Source organism: Neoarius graeffei, chromosome 10 (assembly GCF_027579695.1).
Source record: "Neoarius graeffei isolate fNeoGra1 chromosome 10, fNeoGra1.pri, whole genome shotgun sequence".
In the NCBI taxonomy this organism is placed as follows: Eukaryota; Metazoa; Chordata; class Actinopteri; order Siluriformes; family Ariidae; genus Neoarius; species Neoarius graeffei.
This window is the reverse complement of record NC_083578.1, coordinates 12,842,609-12,863,830: the sequence shown is the minus strand read 5'-3', so window position 1 is coordinate 12,863,830 and position 21,222 is coordinate 12,842,609. Positions and strand designations below refer to the sequence as shown.

At 43.5% G+C, this 21,222-nt stretch overlaps 1 protein-coding gene across 2 annotated transcripts in view; it reads right to left on the bottom strand.

Annotated features, from left to right (window-relative positions):
• Positions 1–553: 553 nt before the first annotated feature.
• The window catches only part of kansl3 (KAT8 regulatory NSL complex subunit 3), a 34,470-nt gene continuing 13,801 nt past the window's right edge, over positions 554–21,222 (bottom strand). Inside the window, exons 5-22 of one of the 2 annotated variants that reach the window (XM_060931316.1) lie at positions 14,713–14,898; positions 14,497–14,628; positions 14,269–14,385; positions 14,012–14,110; positions 13,837–13,908; positions 13,668–13,742; positions 13,341–13,498; positions 12,926–12,989; positions 12,635–12,823; positions 9,949–10,105; positions 9,654–9,731; positions 7,766–7,948; positions 7,553–7,640; positions 6,519–6,643; positions 6,156–6,244; positions 5,836–6,043; positions 2,526–2,638; positions 554–945 (exon numbers count right to left, since the gene is read on the bottom strand). In XM_060931316.1, coding sequence (XP_060787299.1) covers positions 943–945; positions 2,526–2,638; positions 5,836–6,043; positions 6,156–6,244; positions 6,519–6,643; positions 7,553–7,640; positions 7,766–7,948; positions 9,654–9,731; positions 9,949–10,105; positions 12,635–12,823; positions 12,926–12,989; positions 13,341–13,498; positions 13,668–13,742; positions 13,837–13,908; positions 14,012–14,110; positions 14,269–14,385; positions 14,497–14,628; positions 14,713–14,898 — 2,136 coding nt within the window. In that variant the 3' untranslated portion in view covers positions 554–942. The remainder of the gene's footprint in view (positions 946–2,525; positions 2,639–5,835; positions 6,044–6,155; positions 6,245–6,518; positions 6,644–7,552; positions 7,641–7,765; positions 7,949–9,653; positions 9,732–9,948; positions 10,106–12,634; positions 12,824–12,925; positions 12,990–13,340; positions 13,499–13,667; positions 13,743–13,836; positions 13,909–14,011; positions 14,111–14,268; positions 14,386–14,496; positions 14,629–14,712; positions 14,899–21,222) is intronic. The other variant, XM_060931317.1, reaches the window with a different exon arrangement.

Sequence of the window (21,222 nt, the reverse complement as noted above, 5' to 3'; positions counted from 1 at the left end):
ACTAAACTCCACCCTATCGAACCTCCTGGATCTCCTCACCCAACATCAGGTGAGCACAAACTCATAAAAGCATGGGTAAGATAGATAGATAGACAGACAGACAGACGTCCACATACTTCTGGCAATGTAGTGTAGTTGATGTGCCTCAGCATACAATTTCTACCTTTGTTCTTTAATAAAGCACATTCTAGCTGTATTTAACTTAATTTGAAGACACTTCTAGACACTTGTCCCTTTGTAATTCACGAAAGTACAAACAGAAATGTTCGTCACATTAGCTGACGTCATTAAATTATAAACTTCAAAACAAGGTGGACATGTTAATAACAGGGTGGACACAATAATAACAGGGAGGCCAATACCAGTGATAGTTAAAAACGACCTTTTTTGTGGTTTTATTCTTAAGTACATATCATTAAAGTGCATAGATTGAGGTGGTTAAGATAATGGCTTTGGGTTGTATGTTATTCAGTAGATTTTAACGCTAAGTGAAAACACATTTCCGAAGTAAATCAAGCTTAGCGCTTAGCACAAATTTAGGCCCAGGGGAGGATTTCAAAGCCCAGTTTTCAACTTTATTGTCATCCACACAGTATACACACATGTACAGGATAATGAAATAATAGGGTTTTTTTTTAATAAAGCTAACTCAGGGGAATTACAGTGACTGTGACTAATCTTCGACTCATTCATCCTAAATCGATGGTAAAACACTGATTCATATCCCTGTCCTTGCCAGAAAGATGACTGGTGGGTGATAAGTAGAATAAAGTCCACAGCTGTTCCAAACTCACTCACGGTGGTAAAGCAGGTCAAGACGATCAGCCATGCGGTCAGGATAGCAGCATTTCCCCAGAGCCTCAGGACTCTGTTTACGAATAAAGCCATTGAGAGTGTCAATGGTGCTTCACACAGCGTGAACCTTTCCCATGGAGTTTCTATTCACTGGAAGAAGAAAAAAAAAAAAAAAAAGAGGTGAACTTTAGAAAAAAAAACCCTTGCTGCAAAAGAAAAACATATTACAGAGACATTTATCATATTTTTACACCTGTAATATGAGTGCTGAAGTGAAATATATTTTCAGAAGTCGAAATTTTTTCATAGATTTCTGTTTTATGACTTCTACATTATCAAGTCAGTACAAAAACATTTTACAGTCCAAACTTTAATTTTCCAGCACAAAATTAAATGTTACAGGGAAAATTAAAAAAAAAAAACGCATCTGAGCAGCATATTCCATAACTGAGCACTTTTCAGATTAAAAAAGAAAAAAAAAAAAAAACATAATGAAGGCTGCTGGGGTTTGGTGCAAAATTAAGACGCAAGTGTGACAGTCAGAGTGTCCAGAAGAACTGTCGCTGGTTCTCAAAGATGCTCAGTAAAACCTACAGCTACCTTTTTTTTTTTTTCCAAGCAAAGAATATTTAGTCTTACCCCAAATATTGACTTTCATTTATTACGGCTTACTGTATTTTTTTTAATGTTGAAACACTTCGCTATTTTTAAGCCATTTTTGGTCGACAGTATTTCTTTACATTCCATATACCTAGGACTTGTGCACAGTGCTGTATATACACAAGTGAGAATGACAACCATGTAATCAGAGGCATTATAAACAAATTTGTGACTCGTCCATCATATTCTGAGCACCATTTATTGCACCTGAAATGTCTGATAAAAATGAATTTAAAAAGCAAATACTCAAACATTTTTAAAAAGCTTTAAATTAATTTAGTGTTTAAAATTAAGCTTGAAGAAGAAGAAGTCAGTGGGCATGTGCCTCTCAGTTTGGAACGGGCATGTGTGTAATTAAACTTGTCAGCATTTTTAATTAGCTAATTAGCTCTCCATTCCTCTGTGTGGTCATAGAGACTGTTACTGGAGCAACCACTTGAACGAAACCAATCCATTTCAATGCTGGAAAATGAAAAGGCCATGAAAAGGCCGTAATTGTGATAAAGTGCGGGGTGGAAATTTGAGAGAAAACCCCACACACACACTTCACTATTAATAATAACAGACTTGATCAGTTTGCGTGAAATGACAAGCGACGGGCTACAGCAAAAGGGTTTTGTACAGCTGCCGGCAGAGAATGAAATTTGGACTATGGAGCATGTTTCTGTGGTCCATCCTCTGCTAGTAGCTACTTGATATGTTGTGGGTTGTTGTTTTTTTTAAATGTCTCTCCAGTAATTATGCAATTAAGAGGTGGTTTAAAAAAAAAAAAAAACCCACACAGGTATTACATTACACTCTGCTGAAAAATGTAAAAGTATTCCCGCTTGCATAAAATATTGACCCCCACTGGTATGAAACCACTACACTAGTTAGGGATGTGAATTTTACCAGAACCATCTTTAGCAAGAAAGTAAAACAAACACACACACACACACACACACACACACAATGGGAGCAGTTAGCCAGCCAGCTAGTCGACCATGAAGCGACTCTTCAGGATCTATTTCCTGCAAGTTCGTGCCCTCTTGCTTGTGAGATATTGTTTAAATCTAAAACCACACCCCTACCTGCTGCTCAGATGTGTTGTGAGGTGGCAGTACAGCTCCAGCATGGCCCAGAGCTGGAACTCGACTTGGCTGGCCTCGCAATGTCACTGTGATTGTAGTCGGGGCTTTCAGACCTGTTCGAAACACACAGGGTACAACATTTCAGCTCAAAGCCTGGCTTCCTCTGCCAGAAGGTTAAAACCTAGTCATGAATAGAGCTTTCAAGAAGATAAGCCAAACCTACAGTACTTTCAAAACAACACAAATAGCTGAAGGAATGATCTCAGTCTCCAGATTCGAACCTTGGTGAAAACTTGTGGTCTGAATCAAAGAGAGAAGATACAAACCTGGGAACAGAAAGGAGTTCTGCATGGAGGAGTGGACCAAGATCCTTCTACAAGTGTCTCCAAGCTTGTTAGACATTATAGGAAGAGATTCTGTGCTACTATTCCTGAAATGGTAAGTGTAATGGTGAATTTTTTTTTTTTTAATTGTGTTTAAAACCAAAGAATGAGAACCAAAAGAACTGATACCAATACTGGCATCTGCTGTAGATCCACTACTTATTGCAATTGCTCATTAAAAAAAAAAAAGCTCTAATGCAAACGCCACCAAGTCACACTGTGTGACCAAAAAAAATATCTATATAATAGCAAAAGCAGACTGCAAAAAACAAGTACTATTATTAAAAATAAGAAGCCTTGGCCTAATGGTTAGAGAAGCAGCTTTAGGACCAAAAGGTCACCAGTTTGATTCCCTGGACCAGCAGGAATGGCTGAAGTACCCTTGAGCAAGGCACCTAAACCCTCAACTGCTCCCGAGGTTACTCTGGTTATGTTGTACGTTGCTCTGGATAACAGCATCTGCCAAATGGCATTAATGTAAACATCTTGTGGTGTTTAAACAGCATAATAGAGCACAATCAGCTAACGTAGTCATTAACATGAGCTCAAGGTGCCACAAATTTTGCAAGCAAACAGAAGGCATTCTTGATTGTGGAACAGTGAATTGAGTATCCAGGGGAATTGTTATGTACAAGATCAGGGGTGAGTTTACCAAAAGCCTCTTAATGCTAAGAACATCTTAACTAGGAGAGAGACTGTTCATTGTGCTGCTCACTACCATTTAACGATGATCTTTGCGCTGCGATGCTTTTGGGAAACTCAGGCCAGGTCAGTTCTGCGAGCACTGAGTACTCAGCCACTTCGCTATACTTCTTAAGGGTCTATGTACTCGGCGCTAAAACTCTGCAAGGAGTCCATTGCTTGGAACACATGACCACAAACAAAACATTAAAAAAAAAAAAGTGCATGATGCCTCTGACTGCATAATACTAAGCAGGATCCTCATTTCAGTATACTCATTATTTGAGGAGCACAAAAAACAAAACTCTGTAGATTTATTCTATAGAACCATACCACAAGCTCAAAATCTCACATATTTGATGGTTTTCTATGTTAAATGTTTGCACATTTCCTAGAAGGGTGCCAATAATTTTAGAAGACACTGTAAATAGAATTTTTTTTTTTTTTAGCTCCATCAGGAAATCCTAGACCTCAAGTTGATAGAAATAAAAATGTTTTAAAAGGTGCAACTGGATAGAGAACCTGATGTAACTGATTATTATATGATTCTCAAGTTAATTCGGTAAATAAAGAAATCTTGTTTCACGATTATGAAGAAGTATGATGTGGCTTTTGGACGGATTAAACACCTGAAATGTTTGAATGTACCGCAGAAATTAATGGCTGAAGGGGAAAAAACATGCATAATGAAGAAAAACTAAACCAGAATGAACAAAAAGGTAAATAAATGTGTGTTATCTGGGATGGACCTTAGAACCAGTAATGAGAGTAAGTCAATATACACAGATTACAAAGAAGATAATAATACAGTATAAAAAGGTTGTTCAGCGCCCTCTGCTGACTGCAAGGTGATCTGCAATTGCAATCAAAAATGTGTTTCCTTTAAAATCTTCCACCCATTTGTTGTTTCTGTTATGAGGGAAAGAGAGCCGAGGTCATTTCTGAGCTGTAAAAATGCAAAATATCTTAACCTCCTAAGGCCCAAGCTGTTTTTTTTACATGCATTTTTTTATTTCTCTTTGCTATTTGGGCTTATTAGAACCTGATTAGAATAAAAACTAAGCATCATCTTTTGATAAGATGTACTCATCTCATTATCTGTAGCCGCTTTATCCTGTTCTACAGGGTCGCAGGCAAGCTGGAGCCTATCCCAGCTGACTACGGGCAAAAGGCGGGGTACACCCTGGACAAGTCGCCAGGTCATCACAGGGCTGACACATAGACACAGACAACCATTCACACTCACATTCACACCTACGCTCAATTTAGAGTCACCAGTTAACCTAACCTGCATGTCTTTGGACTGTGGGGGAAACCGGAGCACCCGGAGGAAACCCACGCGGACACGGGGAGAACATGCAAACTCCACACAGAAAGGCCCTCGCCGGCCCCGGGGTTCGAACCCAGGACCTTCTTGCTGTGAGGCAACAGCGCTAACCACTACACCACTGTGCCGCCGATAAGATGTACTTTTAGAGAAAAAGTATGTCCACATATGTGGATTCTTGTTCCGAATTTCCATAAAGTGCTGTCCACGCATGTGACCGCTAAGCCCTAGGAGGTTAAAAATTGTATGACTGATACAGGTCAGGAAAAATTTGAAATGTAAATGCCTGCAATTCTGAGGAAAAAAAAAAAAAAAAAAGATGGGGGAATAATGACAAAGCTTGACGTCAGCGATACTGGTTTGTTGTTTTTGTTTAATGAATGCATTTGTGACTGGATGTCAAAAAAAACAGTACGTGTGTTGCATCAAATTAAAAAAAATTAAAACGGACAAACCAAGAACATGAACAATGAGAATGTAGAAACAGACAAAAAAAAAAAAAAAAAAGCAGCTGGTGACATGAGAACTTCATTAACATCAACATAGTTCTTACAACTCTTCCATTTGTGAATTTAAACAGCGTTTGTGAAGTTGTGTGTTTAAACTGGAACTCGATCTCGCCTGCATGTTGCTTTTTCTATAACGTTAGCGATCTTCCCTTATGATACATATATACAAGCATGGATTTACACATCTTATTTTCTCTGGAACGCATCACTGATTTAAACACAATGCAATACACGACGCTTTATCTCCTCCGTCTAACAGTAAGCACTTTTCTTTCTGTCGTCTCGCTGCTTGACAGCTCTGGTCGCTTTGCTAAGCCGGGTTACAGCCAGTAGTCATGGTAACATTTCTCTGAACCCTACTCAGCGTGGTCGCCTCTGTTTGGTGGAGCGCGGTGTCGGTAAGGACGTACCCACGCTCTGATTGGCTACGTGGGCAAGTCCTGGCAGGCTATTGGCCAGCTTGGCCAGGCCTCCGTTGGTGAGGAGCTGATGGATGGCTGTGCTTTTGGTCACTCCAGCGCCGGTGGAGACTACAGGAACGGCGCGCACCAGAGTGCCGCCTGCTGGACTGAGTGAGGTTAACACCTGTCCATGAGCCTGAGCCTTCCCTCCTGATGCCTGAGAGAGAGAGAGAAAAAACAAAAAAAAACCCACACATCTGTATATTGTATATTCAGCAAAATACTGTAGAGTGCAACGCAAAGCTATGGGACAAAGACTGGGCTTGTACCTGTGTGCTGGAGGGTAGAACCGGGGCTTTAGAGCTGATCTCCTGCAGGCTGAAGCTCAGGCCCTGCAACAGGCTACTGGCAGAAGTAGCTACACACACAGTAAGAGCCAGAAATGAGCATTACGGCACTTTTTTTTTTTTTTTGCACACATTTAGGCCAAACACCCCTCATGCAGAACCAAAAGTCCAGGAAATTAAGTCATTTTTTTTATTTTTAGCTCCTCTACAAACCCAGGGGACAGAGACAACTCTGTTTCAGACTGGATAACGGTGTTATTCAGGGTTAGAGTTTGGATTATAGGAGGAGTTCCGGCTCCAGCGTGTCCCTCTGGACTTTTGGTTCTGCAGTGTCTCGTTTTATACCTTGTGCAGAAGTCTGGACCTGTGCTGGGGTGGACGAGGAACCAGATATGACTCCTCCCTGCAGGCTGTGGAAGGAAGCTCCGCCCGAGCTGAGACCTCCAGTGACATCAGTCAAAGCCCCAGACCTACAAACACACACACGCACACCAAAAAACTAATCACTAGACACCGATAAACAGTGTTTGGCCCTCAATATGAAAAATAAAAATAAGTATACTGAATTAGCCACCATACTGCTATGACACACTACTACTAGAGGTACAACCCCACGCTGTTCACTGCATCTTAAAGTGCCATTCCACCATTGGATGTATTCTTTGGCATAAAATACAATATATTTTATGACAACATGACTAGACAGAGAAATCTTTTAGCTTCAAAATGAAATATCAAACATAATTTTTTGACAACGACAAGTATATTAATTTTGCGACCAAAGTCACCTACCCTTTTAATTTCCGCGCGGTAGTGAAACGTGATGTCATCGGCAGGTTCCCCTTCTTGTGTACCACGTGTCGGTCTATTTTTAGACCGGGAAACCCCCAAAGTGAGAGAGTCATTTCTCCTCGTATATGGCGGCCAAAAATATTGCGAAAAATTTTGAGTTAATCTTTCAGTTAGCTAGATTTATTGGTATTCGCTAGATTTATTGGTGTTATTTTTATCGCGCTCTATCCGCCATTGCTGATAATATGTGCCACGTCACACGTCACATGGTACACAAGAAGGGGAACCTGCCGATGATATCACGCGCGGAAATTAAAAGGGTAGGTGACTTTGGTCGCAAAATTAATATACTTGTCGTTGTCAAAAAATTATATCATTTTGAAGCGAAAAGATTTCTCGATCTAGTGATACCATTTATATATGTTGTCAAAATATATTGTATTTTATGCCAAAGAATACATCCAATGGTGGAATGGCACTTTAAAAAAACACCACCACGCAAGTACTTCACCACACTTTAAAAATGTCGCATGTCCTGCGAGCGATTTCATGTACGTTTGTGTCAGCATGTTCAAAAGCGTACAAACCTTTGTGCGCTTAACAGTCCGGAAAGATCTTTGGCACCCGATACAGTTTGGCCCATGTTGACTGTAAGGGGCTTTCCAGATGCTCCTACTGTTTTTTAAAGATATTAAAACAACATCCTGAGCTTTTTCGTTCTCCAAGCATAGCCATTTTTACTCATGGTAGTCTCTAGTTTATTGAAAAGAAATGTACATTGACACTTTCTCAGTGTTTACCTTCCTGGATGCCGGAAGGCACAGTGGCACCAGCTGTGTCGCCGTGGGAGACGATGGTGACTTTGATCTTGGCCCGTTTGGATGGTTTTGAAGGGATTGTGGGACTTGGCGTCTGCCTCCTCTTCAAATGGAGCCGCTGTTCGTTCTGCTCCAAACCTTCCACCTGTTCGCCAGCCACAGGCACTGTGGCACAGAAAGAGCAGGGCGAGGGTCAGAGAGGGAGGCGTGCGCACACAAACATACCTGAAATCCAGCCATGCGTGGGGTTTTACTAATACTCAGAAAAGACAAAAGTGCCTCTCTGCAAGAGTAACTTTAAAGGAACAGTCCACCGTACTTCCATAATGAAATATGCTCTTATCTGAATTGAGACGAGCTGCTCCGTACCTCTCCGAGCTTTGCGCGACCTCCCAGTCAGTCAGACGCGCTGTCACTCCTGTTAGCAATGTAGCTAGGCTCAGTATGGCCAATGGTATTTTTTGGGGCTGTAGTTAGATGCGACCAAACTCTTCCACGTTTTTCCTGTTTACATGAGCAGTGATATGAAACAAGTTCAGTTACACAAATTGAAAGGTAGCAATTTTCTATGCTATGGAAAGTCCGCACTATAATGACAGGCGTACTAACACCTTCTGCGCGCTTCGGCAGCGCATTGATACGGAGCTGAGATATCAATGCGCTGCCGAAGCGCGCAGAAGGTGTTAGTACGCCTGTCATTATAGTGCGGACTTTCCATAGCATAGAAAATCGCTACGTTTCAATTTGTGTAACTGAACTTGTTTCATATCACTGGTCATATAAACCTATGTAAACAGGAAAAACGCGGAAGAGTTTGGTCGCATCTAACTACAGCCCCAAAAAATACCATTGGCCATGCTGAGCCTAGCTACATTGCTAACAGGAGTGACAGCGCGTCTGACTGACTGGGAGGTCGCGCAAAGCTCGGAGAGGTACGGAGCAGCTCGTCTCAATTCAGATAAGAGCATATTTCATTATGGAAGTACGCTGGACTGTTCCTTTAAAATCCTAATTTAAAAAGATTATCCAACTCACTTTGGAGCACAGAGATCAGTATTTCTGATACGGCTGCAACAAAACCCAACAGTGTGTTGTGAGGCAATGTTCATGTCTCTGGCTCTCTTGTTTTCCAGGACTGCCTGACAGTCAGCGTTAGTGATGAGAGACACTTGAATCAGACCAAAACACTTTAAAATGTCTGATCAGTTACACCATGTGACAAAGACTTTCAAAGCACTGACAATGGGGAAGCCACGGCCTAAAGGTTAGAGAAACAGCTTTAGGACCAAAGGTTGCTGGTTCAATTCCCTTGACCAGCAGGAATGGCTGAAGTGCCCTTGAGCAAGGCACCTAACCCCTAACTGCTCCCCAGGCTGCTCTGGGTGTGCTGTACATCGCTCTGGATAAGAGCGTCTGCTAAATGCCTTTAATGTAATGTAACGATATTCAAACGCGCATCCATATGATCCATCCTGCATTGTGCAAAACGACACTGTACTCCAAAAACATCAACCTTAAATGCATATCAAATGCAGGGTCTGGCTGTAGACTGGAGCTTCACTCTAGACAGGAAACATGTGACCTCCACATGACCTATACACCCAAACCCTAATTCACACGGTTCCTGTATTTCCTATTAGTTATACATTTTACGTTGATTTCATAGCGCTCCAGTCTGCAACCACACTCTCTTACATACATTACTGACACCAACACCAAGGTTTGACAATTTTTTCCCCAAAAGAAAGTTTTCCGAAGGCAAGTTTCTTCAAAAACAGAGGGTAAAAAGAAAGAAGGAAAAAGTTTAGATGAGTGATGCAGAGAGAGCGCGAGAGAGAAAAAGTGAGAATGAGAAGGGAGACATACTCACCAAACAGACAGGAGGGGCTGCCAGGAGGAACACTCTTCCTCACCAGCATGTTCTGTTTCATAAAGGCAGCGAACTGAGCTGCAGCGGACGGAAGACAAAGGTATACAGAATGAAGGGGAGGGGAAAAAAAAAAAGAGGACAGGAAAGTAGGAAACACTCCCACATACACATCATGGGGAGGTGGAATGAACTGAGGAAAGGTGACAATGCTTGCAATGAAGAACACTAACAACTAATCTACTGCTCAGTACAGAGGTCTAAAATTCAACAACGCAAACATGTTGGTTTTCCGCACCTTGAGCTTGTTTGTGCGTGAGCACGGTTCCGGATCGCTGCATGTGCGTTTTGAGGAGCTGGGTGGCAGTGATGAGGCTCGACTTCTGAGCCGGAGACAGACTGGTGGTCTTGGGTTTGGGGCTGGCTGTGGGACTGCTGCACACACTGGACATGTCCTACAGAGGGGTGACAGCAAGTCAAAAATTCATCATCAGTCCTTATCTTCAATAGTGAGGTGTAAGGCGTCAACTGTACTTAATGCACTCATTCTAACATGTCATCGTTTCTATAGTAACAGCTCATTCACAGGGACTTGTACGATGGACACTGTAGTCCAAGACATAATATATAGATTTAGGTACTGCCTAAAAGTGGAGCTCCCATCTGTTTCTGGGTTGTAGAATTTTCTTACATCATAGCCAGTCTCTTTTGTTTTATTTCTTTACTGGCTAGCACTGGCCACTAGGCGGTGTGTATGACTGGCAATTACTAACACTGGCCACTAGGCGATGTGTATGACTGGCAATTACTAACACTGGCCACTAGGCGATGTGTATGACTGGCAATCACTAGCACTGGCCACTAGGCGGTGTGTATGACTGGCAATCACTAACACTGGCCACTAGGCGGTGTGTATGACTGACAATCACTAGCACTGGCCACTAGGCGGTGTGTATGACTGGCAATCACTAACACTGGCCACTAGGCGGTGTGTATGACTGACAATCACTAGCCACTAGGCGGTGTGTATGACTGGCAATTACTAACACTGGCCACTAGGCGGTGTGTATGACTGACAATCACTAGCACTGGCCACTAGGCGGTGTGTATGACTGGTAATCACTAGCACTGGCCACTAGGCGGTGTGTATGGCTGGTAATCACTAGCACTGGCCACTAGGCGGTGTGTATGGCTGGTAATCACTAGCACTGGCCACTAGGCGGTGTGTATGATTGGTAATCACTAGCACTGGCCACTAGGCGGTGTGTATGATTGGTAATCACTAGCACTGGCCACTAGGCGGTGTGTATGACTGGCAATCACTAGCACTGGCCACTAGGCGGTGTGTATGACTGGCAATCACTAGCACTGGCCACTAGGCGGTGTGTATGACTGGCAATCACTAGCACTGGCCACTAGGCGGTGTGTATGACTGGTAATCACTAGCACTGGCCACTAAGCGGTGTGTATGACTGGTAATCACTAGCACTGGCCACTAGGCGGTGTGTATGACTGGTAATCACTAGCACTGGCCACTAGGCGGTGTGTATGACTGGTAATCACTAGCACTGGCCACTAAGCGGTGTGTATGACTGGTAATCACTAGCACTGGCCACTAGGCGGTGTGTATGACTGGTAATCACTAGCACTGGCCACTAGGCGGTGTGTATGACTGGTAATTACTAACACTGGCCACTAGGCGGTGTGTAAAGATAATTCGGTTATTGAACAAAGAAAAACGCATTTGTAATTGTTGAGTCTCCAGCGTCAGTAAGTTTTCCGCCAGAGGAAACTCTTCTGTGAGGACAAGCTTCCAATTTCACAGTAACATCATAATCTGCATTTTGTGAAAAAGAGAAGCAACTTGTTTCGAGGATGCTCCACAACATTCCACTATTTATTAACAGTAAACAGCTTTAAAAAAAAGTGTTATTCTGGAATAAATATTAAAGGAAAAAATAAAATCTGTCTCATCACACCACCTCATTATTGCCTTATAATAGCACACCCCCTAGTGGTTGATTCCTTACATGAATAGTATTCAAAACTAGAAAAGCACTCAGAGTGCAGACCTCCACCAAGAATCCTTTAAAAAAAATCCGGGATCCAGAAGGTGATCCGGATCACCGCCAAAATTTAATGGATTGTTACTTGTGCCCAGTCACACCTCTGGAAAAAATTTCAGAGTAACCTGTTCATTACTGTTTCTGTAATGTTGCTAACAGACAAACCAACGCTACCGAAAACATAACCTCCTTGGCGGAGGTAACAACTAACATGGCTCTATTGATGGTGCTTTATTACCAAAGCCTCATAAGTAGCAAAACTACTATTATATTGTGAAATTGTTCCTCTACGCATCATTTCCTTGCGATTTCACAGACTTGGTATTCAGACTCCCACCCCCCACCCCCCCAACTCGTTTCTAATTTTCTAGGATGACTACAGAATAACTACTTATTAACGGAGTGTGAGGTCTTTATGGGAAAATAAGACTGAGCAAGCTTTATTTCTAAGCTTAAAATAGACGGTCATTATAATGAGGCGTGATGCTGCTTTCAGTCATGTCATATCTGTAATGTAGCTGAATCACGCATGCAGAATAAATGGCTAGCGGTTTCAAAACAATTTATTTCTCCACTCGAGCCTTGGAAAGAAAAGTCTGCAATCGCCCCGGGGAATTACTGGAAAATTCTGCCCGCCAAGGAACCAATCACAGCGCACGATTTTACCGGACAGAGCTCATGCCATATAATAAACAATTTATAAACAGCAGATGAGAAAACAAAGCTACGTCACTGGATGTGGAACACCACTTAGGCACAAACTAACAAGGTAAATAAATTAGAAGGAGAAAAAAAAAAAATAAAACAGTTACTGATTGAAAAAAAAAAATCCTTAAATCAATGCTACAATTTTTCAATACTATCATGTAATTCCACGAGAGAACATCAGTCCTACTCTTCTCTAATTCATGGTCTCACCTCTGATCCTGAAGGGGAAATGGGAACCTTGACGGCTGGTGAAGAAGGTCGTGACCTCTCCGTCTCAAAGGGCAACTCGCGACGCGGTTTCTTTTTCTTCTCTGCGTCGAGATCCCGCGTTTCCCCCGAGGTCAGACTGGGACTTTCTGCTCGCATCAAAATGCCTGTCAGGAAGTCCACGATCTCATCCTGAAGGAGGCAAAGACAGACAGACAAACAGTCAGCTTCTCAGGAACCTCCTGATTCTGGATAAAGTCGCTCATGTTTTTAATGCCAGAAGATGGTGTGAACCTGAATGCAACGATCCACCATCGTCTGGGTCAGGCCTTCAGCTTTCATCTTGGGGGAGCCGATCCTGCAACATGGACAGACGGAAATTATATATATCATCTCTTGAACAGTTCCGAGACATGATAAAAGGTTTAATCTTTTAATGGAGGAATTGCAGATTGTGTCTGTAGATATACAAATAAATATATATAAAAGAACAAGATGCTTAGTATTTTGAAATGGTCAGCAGGTAAGATAACAGCCCCATCATACACTATGGCTAACTGGGAAACTGCGAGACCTTAACAATCCTGTACAAGACGATTAAAAACACACACGAAAGTTCAGTTAATACGAGCTACAAAATAATTTCAGCACTGAGGATTACAAGAACAGAAATCTCTAAGGTGTTCACACCCCTAACACACAGACACACCTGAGGTTGTCATCAGCCCCTCCTACAACCACCATGCTGTTGTCTGCTCGAATCTTCTCCCTGAACTCCTCCATGTTCTCTGTGCCGCACTGCAGCGCGTTCTGACCCACCACAAACAGCACAGGGGTCTTCATGTCCAACAACGGGTCGTCCACGTCCTGCCCGGCAGAAAATAAAGCACATAGTTCTCATATGTTGCATATTACACCCACCCTCGCTGCAGTAAGAACAGGTTATATATATAAAAAAAAAAAGCAGCTCGTTCCCCCCAGGTCCAATAAACCTGATTAGCACAAAGAAAATAGCATGATGCCACTCAGAAATTACCCCTCTTAATCCGCTGACTGTTTGCAGAGGGAAACCCAGACACACGATTGCCGTGACATGCTCCATAAGAGACACCTACACACAAAAATCACAAACACTCAAATATTTACCCCTACTCACAGCAAATTAAGCGCTTCACAAACCACAATACATTTCTAAACAGACTTACATGGCAAGCGATCAGTGCACCCACGTTCCAGCCCACCAGGATGATAGGTTTGTGAGGGAAGTGACTGTGAACCTGCAACCAAATCATTTCTGAAATCTATTCCAAGGACAGCATACTGTAAGCTGAAGAGCATCATCAGTCAGAGGTCTCTGTTTTGGACCCGTTCAACACTCACCTCAATGACTTTCCCCCTGACGGTGCCGATAAGGTGCTCCAGACACTGAGTGATGCTGATGTTTGCACCGCTGCCCACGTGAGTGCTTACAGGAATGACCTGGTATACAAAGGTCATGTTTCTTGTTTAGTTTTGATTCAAATGGTGGAAATCAGAGAGACAGAGATGAAGCGCAGAGACACAAACTGATTGAGAAAGACAGACGGAGAGGTAGAGAGAAGAGAAATGTTTGCGTTGGGTGTAGTGTGTGGACTTGCCTTGCCCAAACAGGAGAGCTGTGATTGCCAGAATCTCATTCTGCGGGAGGTAGAGAAGGTGGGCAATGTTGGTCCTGATGGACAAATCAGGATCAGAGGTGAACCAGGAAGTTTATTCTAAATACATTAGAACACACACACACACACACACACACAGCAGCTTAACGAAATGAACAAACGGCCAATCGTTTAAATAACACCAACCCCAGCGAGACCTTTTACACATACCGGTTTGTTTTGCGACAGCACACCCACAGCGGGATCCCAGGGGCGCTTCAGGAGCAGGGACAGCGCCTCCGCTCCCGCCGCACCCGATTTAGTGGATGACGCTGGCAGCATCCGCTCAATCAAAGAAGGGACCTGACGAATCACAGAGAAACAAAGTGAGCCGAAGCCTTTACAATGGATTTCAGGACACTTCAGAGAACAGTTCAACATCTTCACCTTGCTTTTGAGGGTCTGCAGGACATCCAGGTAGGCGGCCAGCATGGCCAGGCTCAGAGACTCCACCAGGGTGCTGTGTAGCCACTGAGTTAGCTTAGCATCCCAGTTCACGCTGGCTAGCGCATGCCGAACTTTTCGGGCACATTTATCCACCGCGATCCTGCGCAGGACGGGCTCGTTACACACCTGACAGAGGATTGGACACGCACGCACGCACAGGTTTTAATTCTCATAATCCAGGTAACCAGTTACTGAAGTTTCAAATTACAGATTTTTAGTGTGTTGACACTCATCTCATTATCTCTAGCCGCTTTATCCTGTTCTACAGGGTTTGCAGGCAAGCTGGAGCCTATCCCAGCTGACTACGGGCGAAAGCCGGGGTACACCCTGGACAAGTCGCCAGGTCATCACAGGGCTGACACATAGACACAGACAACCATTCACACTCACATTCACACCTACGCTCAATTTAGAGTCACCAGTTAACCTAACCTGCATGTCTTTGGACTGTGGGGGAAACCGGAGCACCCGGAGGAAACCCACGCGGGTGTTGACAGACAGACAGACAGACAAAGAAAGAAAGAAAGAAAGCACAAGAAAGAAAGAAAGAAAGAAAGAAAGAAAGAAAGAAAGAAAGAAAGAAAGAAAGAAAGAAAGAAAGCACAAGAAAGAAAGAAAGAAAGAAAGAAAGAAAGAAAGAAAGAAAGCACAAGAAAGAAAGAAAGAAAGAAAGAAAGAAAGAAAGAAAGAACGAACGAACAAAGCACAAGAAAGAAAGAAAGAACGAACAAAGCACAAGAAAGAAAGAAAGAAAGAAAGAAAGAAAAAAGCACAAGAAAGAAAGAAAGAAAGAAAGAAAGAAAGAAAGAAAGAACAAAGCACAAGAAAGAAAGAAAGAAAGAAAGAAAGAAAGAAAGAACAAAGCACAAGAAAGAAAGAAAAAGAACAAAGCACAAGAAAGAAAGAAAGAAAGAAAGAAAGAAAGAAAGAAAGAAAGAAAGAAAGAAAGAAAGAAAGAAAGAACAAAGCACAAGAAAGAAAGAAAGAAAGAAAGAACAAAGCACAAGAAAGAAAGAAAGAAAGAAAGAAAGAAAGAAAGAAAGAAAGAAAAAAGCACAAGAAAGAAAGAAAGAAAGAAAGAAAGAAAGAAAGAAAGAAAGAAAGAAAGAAAGAAAGAACAAAGCACAAGAAAGAAAGAAAAGAAAGAAAGAAAAAAGCACAAGAAAGAAAGAAAGAAAGAAAGAAAGAAAGAAAGAAAGAAAGAAAGAAAAGAACAAAGCACAAGAAAGAAAGAAAAGAACGAACAAAGCACAAGAAAGAAAGAAAGAAAGAAAGAAAGAACGAACGAACAAAGCACAAGAAAGAAAGAAAAGAACGAACAAAGCACAAGAAAGAAAGAAAGAAAAGAACGAACAAAGCACAAGAAAGAAAGAAAGAAAGAAAGAAAGAAAGAAAGAAAGCACAAGAAAGAAAGAAAGAAAGAAAGAAAGAAAGAAAGAAAGAAAGAAAGAACAAAGCACAAGAAAGAAAGAAAGAAAGAAAGAAAGAAAGAAAGAAAGAAAGAACAAAGCACAAGAAAGAAAGAACAAAGCACAAGAAAGAAAGAACAAAGCACAAGAAAGAAAGAAAGAAAGAAAGAAAGAAAGAAAGAAAGAAAGAAAGAACAAAGCACAAGAAAGAAAGAAAAGAAAGAAAGAAAAAAGCACAAGAAAGAAAGAAAGAAAGAAAGAAAGAAAGAAAGAAAGAAAGAAAGAAAGAAAAGAACAAAGCACAAGAAAGAAAGAAAAGAACGAACAAAGCACAAGAAAGAAAGAAAGAAAGAAAGAAAGAAAGAAAAGAACGAACAAAGCACAAGAAAGAAAGAAAGAAAGAAAGAAAGAAAGAAAGAACAAAGCACAAGAAAGAAAAATAAAGAAAGAAAGAAAGAAAGAAAGAACGAACAAAGCACAAGAAAGAAAGAAAAGAACGAACAAAGCACAAGAAAGAAAGAAAAGAACGAACAAAGCACAAGAAAGAAAGAAAGAAAGAAAGAAAGAAAGAAAGAAAGAAAGAAAGAAAGAAAGAAAGAAGCACAAGAAAGAAAGAAAGAAACAAAGCACAAGAAAGAAAGAAAGAAAGAAACAAAGCACAAGAAAGAAAGAAAGAAAGAAAGAAAGAAAGCACGAGAAAGAAAGAAAGAAAGCACAAGAAAGAAAGAAAGAACAAAGCACAAGAAAGAAAGAAAGAAAAAAGCACAAGAAAGAAAGAACAAAGCACAAGAAAGAAAGAACAAAGCACAAGAAAGAAAGAAAGAAAGAACAAAGCACAAGAAAGAAAGAACAAAGCACAAGAAAGAACAAAGCACAAGAAAGAAAGAACAAAGCACAAGAAAGAAAGAAAGAAAGAAAGAAAGAAAGAAAGAAAGAACAAAGCACAAGAAAGAAAGAAAGAACAAAGCACAAGAAAAAGAAAGAAAGAAAGAAAGAAAGAACAAAGCACAAGAAAGAAAGAAAGAAAGAAAGAAAGAAAGCACAAGAAAAAGAAAGAAAAAGAAAGAAAGAAAGAAAGAAAGAACAAAGCACAAGAAAGAAAGAAAGCACAAGAAAAAGAAAGAAAGAACAAAGCACAAGAAAGAAAGAAAAAGAAAGAAAGAAAGAAAGAAAGAACAAAGCACAAGAAAAAGAAAGAAAGAAAGAACAAAGCACAAGAAAAAGAAAGAAAGAAAGAACAAAGCACAAGAAAGAAAGAAAGAAAGAAAGAAAGAAAGAAAGAAAGAAAGAAAGAACAAAGCACAAGAAAAAGAAAGAAAGAAAGAACATGTTAGGACTAGGACTGTTTTGGCCTCTAGAGGCCGCTGTTATTTCCTTTTCATGTCGTGTTTATTTTGGCCTCTAGAGGCCGCCACTGTTCCTGTGTTTTGTGTTTGTGTTAATTGCCTAATTATCTTCACCTGTGTCCTTAATTAGTTTGTCTATTTATACCCCTGAGTTGAGTCCTCTTGTCACGGAGTCTTTGTGCTGTTATGTTTATCTCCAGTTTCCTTTGTACTGTGTTTTTTGATCTTCTTAGCTTTTGAATTTTTGCACTTTGCTTTTCTTTTGGATTATACTCTTTGGTTTTTTTTTTTTTTTGTCTTTTGTTTTGCCCTGTATATAGTGTATATAGTTTAAATAAACCTTTTGATTCTTTTTCTACTTCCGCCTCACGCCTCTGCATTTGAGTCATCCCCCTGGTGGCCTAGTGGGGGTTTGCTGGATTATCACACCCACGAACCAGGTTCGAATCCCAGCAAAACCCTAACAGAAAGACTCCGTCATGACCGACTCAGCAGAGGCTGCTTCAACTGTCTACCCGGCCAACCTTCAGGGAATTATGGCAGCTTTGACACGCTTCGGAGCGACCATGGACGCTCATGGACGTACGCTCACCAGCCAACGTGAGGCCCTCGCTCGCCACGAGGAACTGCTTCAGCAAATTGGGAAAACCCTGGCACAGCTGACATCTCTGCCTGCATCTCCTGATCCAGTTCCTGCTCCTGATCCAGCTCCCACTCCTGCTCCAGTGCCTCCTGCAATGCTGCCTTCTTCACCTCGCGAACCCAGCCTTCCTACACCACAGAGGTATGATGGCAAGCACAGTGAGTGCCGAGAGTTCCTTACCCAGTGTCAACTCACCTTTGAGCTTCAGCCTACCACCTACACTACGGATCGCCGCAAGATTGCCTTTGTGATCACCTTATTAGCTGGTAAGGCGCGAGCCTGGGCTACTGCTATCTGGCAAAGACAGGGACCTGAGTGCTTTGATTTCCAGCTGTTTTCTGAAGAGATGCTTCGGGTCTTCGATCAGGCAGACATCAGTACCGACGCAGCCCGAAAGCTCATGTCCATCCGGCAAGGAGGAAGCGTCGCAGATTACGCCATCTCGTTCCGAACACTCGCAGCAGTAAGTGGATGGAACGAGACTGCCCTGGTGTCAGCCTTCCACCATGGTCTGTCTGACCCCATCAAGGACGGTCTGGCCTCTATTGGATGCCCAAGTGACCTCGAAACCCTCATCTCACATGCTATTCGTCTGGACAACAGGATGAGAGAACGCCACCAAGCCTTGAGCCCCCCCAGCCTCCCTACCTCTACCTGGAGACCGTCTACCTCCTTCAGTGACTGTCCAGAACCCATGCAAGTGGGTCGTACTCGCCTCTCCGCATCTGAGAGGGAGCGCAGAAGGAGGGACAAGTGCTGCATCTACTGTGGCAAGCCTGGTCACTTCCGAGCATCATGTCCCGAACTCTTGGGAAAAGGACCGCCCCGTCCAGCCGAGGGAGGGTTGTGACGGGGCCTACCCTCTCTCCCGGACTCCCTGGCCAAGGAATCTACATCCCGGTCTCCATCTCCTGGGGTGAGTCTGTCCACTCTTGTCAAGCTTTGATAGACTCAGGGGCGGCTGGGAACTTTATGGATATTCACTTCGCCCAAAGCATCAATATTCCGACTGCACCTCTTGAAGTCCCACTGTCTGTGTCTGCCCTCGATGGCCAAGCGTTAGGTGATGGAAGAGTCACCCAAGTTACTTCTCCAGTTTTCCTCCAGTCTCAAGGTCACAAGGAAGAAATATCCCTGCACCTGATTCCTTCACCTGAGTTCCCAGTTATTCTAGGCCTTCCTTGGCTTACTCGCCACAACCCTCGCATAGACTGGGTAACAAGCCAGGTTGTGGAATGGGGCCCTGCATGCCATGCCTCTTGTCTGCTCTCTAGCTCTCCTGTGTCTCCTGCCGAGCCCCCTGATCTCACCGAGTTATCTCAAGTTCCCACAGAGTACTGGGATCTCAAGGAGGTATTCAGCAAGAGCAGGGCCGCCGTTCTTCCTCCGCACCGGGCCTACGACTGTGCCATCGACTTGCTCCCTGGGACTACCCCTCCTCGTGGCAGACTGTTTTCACTCTCTCAGCCAGAACGCAAGGCCATGGAGGAATACCTCAAAGATGCCCTGGTCTCTGGGTTTATTCGACCCTCCACTTCACCTGCTGGAGCCGGCTTCTTCTTTGTCGGCAAGAAGGATGGGGGGCTCCGACCATGTATTGATTACAGGGGCCTGAATAAGATCACTGTGCGCAACCGATATCCCCTTCCGCTGATGTCCACAGCTTTCGACCTGCTCCAAGGCGCCACCGTCTTCACCAAGTTGGACCTACGGAACGCATACCACCTCATCCGTATCCGACAGGGAGACGAGTGGAAGACTGCCTTTAACACCCCGTCTGGGCACTACGAATACCAGGTGATGCCCTTCGGACTCACCAACGCACCAGCTGTTTTTCAGGCCCTAATCAACGACGTCTTAAGGGACATGATTAACCTATACGTTTTTGTCTACCTCGATGACATCCTTATCTTTTCCAAGACCGTGCAGGAGCACCGCCACCATGTCCGCCAGGTTCTCCAGAGGCTGCTACAGAACAATCTGTTCGCCAAGGCCCAGAAATGCGAATTTCATGTTCCCGAGGTCTCCTTTCTGGGATTTATTGTACGGACAGGCCAACTCCAAATGGACCCTGCCAAGACCCTGGCCGTCCGGGATTGGCCTACTCCCAAGTCCGTTAAGGAGGTTCAGCGGTTCTTAGGATTCGCTAACTTCTACCGCAAGTTCATCAGGAACTTCAGTTCTGTGGCAGCACCCATGTCAGACCTCACCAAAGGGACAGGTGGATCTTATGGCTGGTCTCCTCAGGCAGAAAAGGCGTTCAAAGACCTCAAGGACCGCTTCTGCACGGCACCCATTCTGGTTCTCCCGGACACCTCCCAACCATTCATCGTGGAGGTGGACGCCTCGGACAGTGGTGTCGGCGCGGTGCTCTCTCAACGTTCGGAAGGAAAGCTGCACCCCTGCGCTTACTTCTCCCACCGCCTGAGTCCTGCTGAGTCCCGGTACGATGTGGGGGATCGAGAACTGCTAGCGGTCAAACTGGCCCTTGAGGAGTGGAGGCACTGGCTGGAGGGAGCACAACATCCATTCCTGGTTTGGACTGACCACAAGAACCTGGAGTACCTCCAGCAAGCCAAGAGACTGAACCCTCGACAGGCTAGGTGGGCCCTGTTTTTCAGTCGGTTTGACTTCACCCTCTCATACCGCCCCGGCTCCAAGAACACCAAACCTGACGCACTGTCCAGACTGTTCTCTGCCACTAACAGGGAAAATGAAGTCGGGCCTATTATCCCTGTGTCCCGGATTGTGGCCCCTGTCCGCTGGGGTATTGAGGAGGCTGTCCGACGAGCCCAACGCCAGGACCCCGGTCCTGGGACGGGGCCACCAGGCCTCTTGTACGTCCCACATCAAGCCCGGGCCAAGGTTCTCCAGTGGGGTCACTCTTCCCCTCTCACCGCCCACCCGGGAGCTCGGAGGACCCTGGACTTCCTGAAAAGACGCTTCTGGTGGCCTAACATGGAGAAGGAAGTAAGGTCATTTGTCCTGTCCTGTGAGGTTTGCACCAGAACCAAGAACCCACGACAGCGTCCCCAGGGTCTCCTGCATCCTC